This window comes from Ipomoea nil, unplaced genomic scaffold, assembly GCF_001879475.1.
Source record: "Ipomoea nil cultivar Tokyo-kokei standard unplaced genomic scaffold, Asagao_1.1 scaffold0980, whole genome shotgun sequence".
NCBI classification, from domain to species: Eukaryota; Viridiplantae; Streptophyta; class Magnoliopsida; order Solanales; family Convolvulaceae; genus Ipomoea; species Ipomoea nil.
In genome coordinates, this window is record NW_017617408.1 from 1,067,759 (window position 1) to 1,074,821 (window position 7,063).

General features: G+C 34.3%; 1 protein-coding gene across 1 annotated transcript; it reads right to left on the reverse strand.

Moving 5' to 3' along the window:
• Window positions 1-1,487: 1,487 nt before the first annotated feature.
• Window positions 1,488-6,322, reverse strand: LOC109179916 (vacuolar protein sorting-associated protein 32 homolog 2). Its single transcript, XM_019329402.1, has 8 exons — window positions 6,173-6,322; window positions 5,965-6,083; window positions 4,682-4,781; window positions 4,158-4,243; window positions 3,973-4,064; window positions 3,035-3,149; window positions 2,767-2,962; window positions 1,488-1,749 (listed from the first exon to the last, which is right to left on the reverse strand). The coding sequence occupies exons 2-7, from the start codon at window positions 6,034-6,036 to the stop codon at window positions 2,771-2,773; spliced, it is 657 nt and encodes a 218-aa protein (XP_019184947.1). The 5' UTR covers window positions 6,037-6,083; window positions 6,173-6,322; the 3' UTR covers window positions 1,488-1,749; window positions 2,767-2,770.
• Between the last annotated feature and the right edge of the window lie 741 nt (window positions 6,323-7,063).

A 7,063-nucleotide genomic window follows, 5' to 3' on the forward strand; every position in this document is an offset into this window, starting at 1 on the left:
AATAAAGCACAAAGAGTCAACAATGCCTCCATTGAGGTTCAATCTCATGACTTCCCATGAGAGAGATCACTACATGTCATCTAAGTACAAGATGTTTGACAAACTAAATATATAAATATACACAAATATATATTTGATTATAACCAGGACTATGTGGTCTAATGGTATCCGGGTTGGACTTTCATTTGGAAGATTATGAGTTCAAGCCTCAGTGGTGGCGTTATTGATTCTTTGTGTTTTAGTAGGTTGAGAAAGTATATGAACAGATACTACAATGTAATAGAGCCAGTAACTTTCAAAAAAAAAAAAATATATAGGTAATCTAAGATTACCTAATAAAATGGTGGTAATCACATTATCGCCACATTCATTTTTAAGTAATATAAAATTACAAAATAATCTCATTACTTGAACCAAAAATACAATTTTATCAGATTCAAATTACTTAGATAATATAAAATGACCTGAACCAAACACTCATCCGTATCAACCCTTTTGCTTCAGTGATGTCATCCATGAGACCATGACCTCTGAAAATGGGGTCCCACCTAGTTGTAGCTGATTCACTGCAAGTCCCAATTTTAAAAAAAAATCATGATACATTACATTCACGAATCACGATGCTATTTGTGTCCACTAACATTCTTCTTTTTAGACAATAGAGTTGTTGACGTTCATAAGTTCATGGGTTTAAATATTAAAAATGAAAATCAAAATCATAGTTATTATTTAATTGTAACTTTTTAAAATACAACTATGAATTTGATTACTCATTTAATTAAAAACTCATTCCTTAATTAAAAACGGGTATCATTTATCCTTCCTCCCTAATTAATAACACAATTATGAGATTTGTTTTGATTTTTTTTGTTCATATTAGTGTTTTGGATGTAATTATATTAGGATCAATTGCTTTGATTTTTTTATTTTTGTAATTTTTAAACTTTTATTCTCATTATAAGATCATACATAACCAAACATCAATATTAGTAATCATTACATTTCCACCTTACTACCAAACATGTAAAATACTTTCACCAAAATTAATTATCATTACCAAATATTTGATTCCATTCTAATTCCAATTCCATGTAAAACAAAACACACCCTAACACATCTTGATGGACAGCCCCTCCTGTAGGCAAATCTTCATTGGTAAATACAATGGGCTTCATTTGTTGTTTTACCAACTTGGTTGGGTTACTCACAAATCCCACATATATCATATATATATGCCATCCTTTCTTTGTGGGATTCCACCCACTAAAGATTACATTGGCCACTTGTTTCTTATTTAACTATTGAGCTCTAGGCTTGTCTACCGTTCTCCTTTCCCTCCCGTACAAGGATTGCCTTCTTATTTTAATGTAGTTGTACATAAACATTATAGAAGCCATTAACGGATCTCTATCCCTCTATTGCTCGCAAAGAATGGGTAGACAAAGGGAGAAAAGAGGGCTGCATATGGGTTTTTTTTTTTTTTTTTTAATAGTCAAAAACAAAATCGTATAGAATTGTGCAAAGTTAATTCATCTCCAAGAATAATAGAGCAGCAATATTTCTTTTTTTTAAACTGCAACACAACGAAATACAGATTGTTTGATGCCATCTATACAGTTACAATACAGTTATTTTCCAAATGCACATCACGAAATCTTAAAGATCGAAGGGTAAAGATACAGCAAGCAGCATTGTCGACCTTAGACTACCATCCGATCCGTCACACAATCTCTCCTCAAGAATCATAAACTGCAGGAGGCATCAAAAGGAACAATGAATTGTGAACTTTATACACCAACTTAGGAAATTAGTGAAAGGAAAATGCTAAATTCCCGTACATCTACTAGTAACGAACAAAGCCATATGGCAAGTTCTAATAGGTTTGTTTTTTCTTTTTTTTTTTTCTTTTTTTTATTTCAAATGTCAACCTATTAAAATTTGTCACATAAGCTAGTGTCTATTTTGTGGGTGACAGATGTAGAGGCATCTAGGCTCTAGCATTGTCATAAGATAAATTCACCGCCATCTCCACCACTACCACCAAACCGAAGATGAGCTCTTAGGACTTAATTACGCTACATGGATTTGGACGTCATTTGGTTAAATATTATTGTATTTGTATAGAAGCAATAGTTTGTTCGTCCAACTTACAACAATTCTTCTTCATGCCCCAATGTGGGCTATGCAATGGTTATGCCTAAACATTCTCATAGCTTCAAATCTAAAAAATAAAAATGCTTTCACCCCAAAATTAGATCTGGCCCTCAGACAACAATTAATTCCAAATAGAATCTCTTAGAAGACATAAAGCAAGAATGGCTCACATTTGAACTCAGTTTTGTCTGTTTTATTGTGTGAGTATAAAGCACAACTAAGTGCATGAAGTTAATTGTTGCCATTATTTGTAAACATGAACTGCACCCAACCTTTAAAAAGAAACTCAAGCACCAATAAAGGAAGTTCACAAGTTTAATTAGCTAACAGTAATTTTATTTTGGTTAGACCACAAAGTGCCGTAAGAGGCATCTTTAAGCCCATACCATACTCAGACTAATCCCCGTTCGCACCAGGCCGGCCCAATTAAGGGGCAAAGTGCTGGCCAAATTGGTTTTTCCATAAAAGAAGGGGTTTGAACTCCAGACCTCTCTTAAGGCATGAGATTGCGTGGCCAGTCACGCCAAGCAAGCTGGTTAATTAGCTAACAGTAATTAAATCTACTCTACAGTATAATGAGTATGACAATAGAAAAAGGTAGTAGGAAATGACCTTTCTAAAGAGCCATTTCTGCCTGCAAAGCAGCGAGCTCATCTTCCTCAGCGGTGTTCTTTCGAGGAGCATGTCGTTCGGGTTGCCTACCAGCTGGTACATGAATTGGTGCAGCAGGTGCTGTGGTGGCAGGTTGAAGAAGCTGTTCCTCCAATTCAGCTTCTTCTAGCTCCTCAAGTTCTGCCTCCAATTCATCCTGATAAAAACATTACTTATTATTCTGTAATCAAACACACATATGCACAACCTAGAGGGCAAAAATGTGTACCTCATCGAAATCAGCTGCTGCTCCAATTGGTGTAGACAGTGCCTCCTGAATCTGTTTCATATTCTCCGTCTGCTCATTAATTTCATCCATCGTTTTGTCTACATCATCAATATTCCTGGAGCAAACAAGTAATTTGACAACAAAATGAGAGGGCAAAAAACATGCACTCAGACACAGATATTTGACAGCAATGAAATTACCAGAGATTGATACTAAGGGCATCCCCCACAAGGGGGTTCTTTGTCAAATTTTGGAACAGTAAAAGTTTATTGTGTTAATTTTAACAAAGGGGAGTACCAAATTTTATGGAGATTTTGCTCCTGCAAAATAGAGATTTTGGCAGGCATGGTGGGTCCCCCCAAAAAGTGGAGAGTTGCGCCTCATGTTGCGTGAGGCGCAACTCTCGCGCCCAGGCTGCACGCGCCCGCCTGGGCGCGTAATTTATTTATTTTTTTTGTTTTTTTTTTTTTTATTTCCAGATTTTTGTTTTGTTTTTTTTTTCTTTTCTTTTTTTCTTCTCTCCCATTTTCTCTTTCCTAATCACACCTGTAAAATCTCCTCAAAATTTTCAACTATTGAGGATGCCCTAATGCATAATGAGTTTCTCCCTTACCCTTCAAACAACACCAAAGGCCCATTTGAAGGTAATACATAAATTACCATAGCATTTTTGACACTGAACCACAATTATGTATCTATTCTTCAAAATCAGTGCCAAGCCTCATGGCTAAATGTTGCGAACTTCTCAATCACCACCATTTGTAATTATAAAAATATTATGTAATAACTCAATCAAATCACAAGAAATTTGTCTTCTAAAGTTTGTCAACAGTGCGATACAAGGCTAAATGGAGTGCAAGGTTTGTCAACAGTGCGATACAAGGCCACCAGAATAAAGGGGAAAAACCAAAATAGAATGTGCTGCAAATATAACTTACGTTGCCTTTTGCATGGCTTTCATTGCGGCTGCTCCAGTTCTCAAAGCATCAACAGTCTCTGTTGTGGCTTTTGCACCTTCTAGCATTATCATCTGAAATTCAAAATTAGACAGTTCTTACACTAACTCTTCATGAAATGTACAACACATAGAAAAGAATGCTGATCCGGAAAATATGAAGCACACCTGATCATGAATGCGTAATTGGAAGTTACCAAGCTGTTCAATTTGTTGTTCATAAAGCCTTTTCCTTTTAAGACATTGAATTGCAGCTGCAAAAAGAATTAAGGTTGAAAATTCATCCTATTATATCCAAAGACACTAGATAGATAAGGTAAGCAAGATTCACATAAACCAACAATAGCATTTTGCTTAAACAAAGAAAATTTTCATGATATCCCTTACCAATGGGCTTGACAAAACAAAAAATTTACGTTCCACATAGGGTCACTTAAAAGTGTTTACTGAACATAACATTATCATAACAAAGATGAATGGATGAATAATATGGTTGAAATACGATATTGTTAACAGTTCCCGTCACAAACGCATGATCAAATATCAATCAATAAATTCCCAGAGTAAAGAGCATCTAACAAATCATACTATTAATATCAACATTTTTAATTAAAATACAATGCAAATTCCATTAAGAAGAAGAAAAGTATTTCCAATAAGCTTTCCCAGAAGTAGTTACACAGAAGTCATACCCCTTTTGTTTTTAGCTCTAGTAAACTCCTTTGCCTTTTCAACTTCAGCAGCAGCTTTCTTCTGTAGAACTTTCTCCTTTTTCTCTAACATCTCAAGGGTCTGCTCAGCACAACAAAATAATGGTTAGTAATGAAGCTAAGGCTTTAAGAGATGAAATAATGACACCTAGAATGCAAATGATTTTCACATGAATAAAATTTACTTGGTTGGAAAAGCACACCAAACTTGTCCAGCTGATAGAATGATAGAGAATATTAGAAAATGGCATAAGTATTATATGAAAGATTCAAGGGAGCACCAAAAAAAAAAAAGTGTTTTTGTTTACGCCAGGGAATGAATGATAAATGAGTTTACGAGGAAAATACCACAAAAATGAAACAAGATATTAATAACACTAATGATGATGATGACAACAACGACAATATACTACGGAGTAAAAATTTAATAAACTAGATAAGAATAATCCCCAATCTGTCTTGAACCATCACTTAATTTCTATGTTACCACTAGGGAACGAACAGACAAGGAACTGATAGTCTGATACGCATTTTTTATGCATGAAATTGCAGCATGTGACACAATAAGAAATGGAAAAGGTAGTAGAGCTAAAACACCAGCTAGTCTAAAATCACTGCAGCAATTCTTTCCATAGGATAGTACAATCCACTGTTTGAAGGAAGGTTTAAACAAATTATGCTTCCATAAAATAATTCCCTAGCCTACACTGTCCTGAAACTGAAGTGAATTAGTAGACCAATTTGTTTAGACTTTAGGCTCAAAAACAATAAGATGCAGTAGTTTGGTTGAGAAATGATAATATCTTTCATATTATCATTCACCACCTTTACCGGCATAGCAAACTTCCTATTTATCCAAAAAGTATGTCGATAAGAAAACCAAAATGCATATTGCAACATATGATTATTTTGATCCTTCATCCTCTGGAATTACTTTATGCATTACAGCTATTCCATTAATTGAGACTATGAGGAATTCAATTCCCTCAGACCATGAGAAAAAAATTATATTCCACTACTAGGCACTAATGTAAGTATTAAAAACCTGAATTATTATTTTCAATTCCAAATGCCGTAATGTCAAATAAGATCCTCTCAACAAACAATTACTCTTTAACAAAGTTTTCCATCAAAATGGACTATCTATCGACAAACAAATGGAATTTTCAATAATAATAATAATAATAATAAATATTAGAGAATACAAACAAAAAACACCGTTTGATTAAAAAAAAAAAAAAAACACTAGAATATTAAAATCATACCTCATTCAACTTGTCAAGTGTGGCTAGAGCATTTGTTTCCTGTTTAGGTTTCCCGAAGATTCGCGTAAACATGGTGAATTATAACGTTCCCTAGTAAATTGAATAAAAATTCCGATTTCCTGCAATAGAAATCAACAGATTCACTCCGATCAGCTCAATCAACGCGCCGATCTCAAAATACATGTAAAAAATAACCAAAAGTGCTTACCTGAGAACACCGAATATTGAATCGGATCAATTATTCAGATTCGACGTTTTCCGAATGATCCGATGACTGATAACCCAATCGTACTTCTAAAAAAGCTTGAGCACCAGGAGAACGACGACTCGTATCGAGATTGCTTATGTGAGGAGGGGTGTAACAGTCACGGGCGGTCATGTAGGATTCATTAAATGTCCAATACGATTTTTTTCTTTTTTTACTAATAATTTTTATTTTTATTTTAGTAACCGGGTAACTCACTCTGAGTCGCCACCGATCCGAGGAATAGTTATGTTACGGATGCAAAAACGACGTCGTTTTATTAAAAACACGCGTTTCCCCTTAAAAAAAAAAATTCAGGTTCGATTCCTAGCAACAACATTATGTTGTTCATTCATTATGAAATTTTAGTTCATAGATTATGGAATTATAGTTCATTGATTCTGGAATTATAGTTCATCGATTCTGGAATTGTAGTTCATCGATTCTGAAATTTTAGTTCATAGATTCTGGAATTTTAGTTCATTCATTCTGGAATTTTTAGTTCATAGATTAGATTATGGAATTATAGTTCATCGATTATGGAATTATAGTTCATCGATTATGGAATTATAGTCCAACGATTCTAAAATTTTAGTTCATATGTTTTTGCTGGGAATCGAACCTGATTTTTTTTTTTAAGGTGAGACTCGCATTTTATTAAAACGAGGTCGTTTTTACATCCGTATGCACCATGCATGGTGCATACGGATGCACAGCATAATTTGCCCGATCCAAGTCTCCGAGACGTGTAACCTTGTAAACTTGTAAAATCCAAGCTAACCATTTAACCAACTTAGCTGGGTTGTCTAATAGTTCCATACTAATATTATTCTCATTAATAAAGTTGGGGCTTTA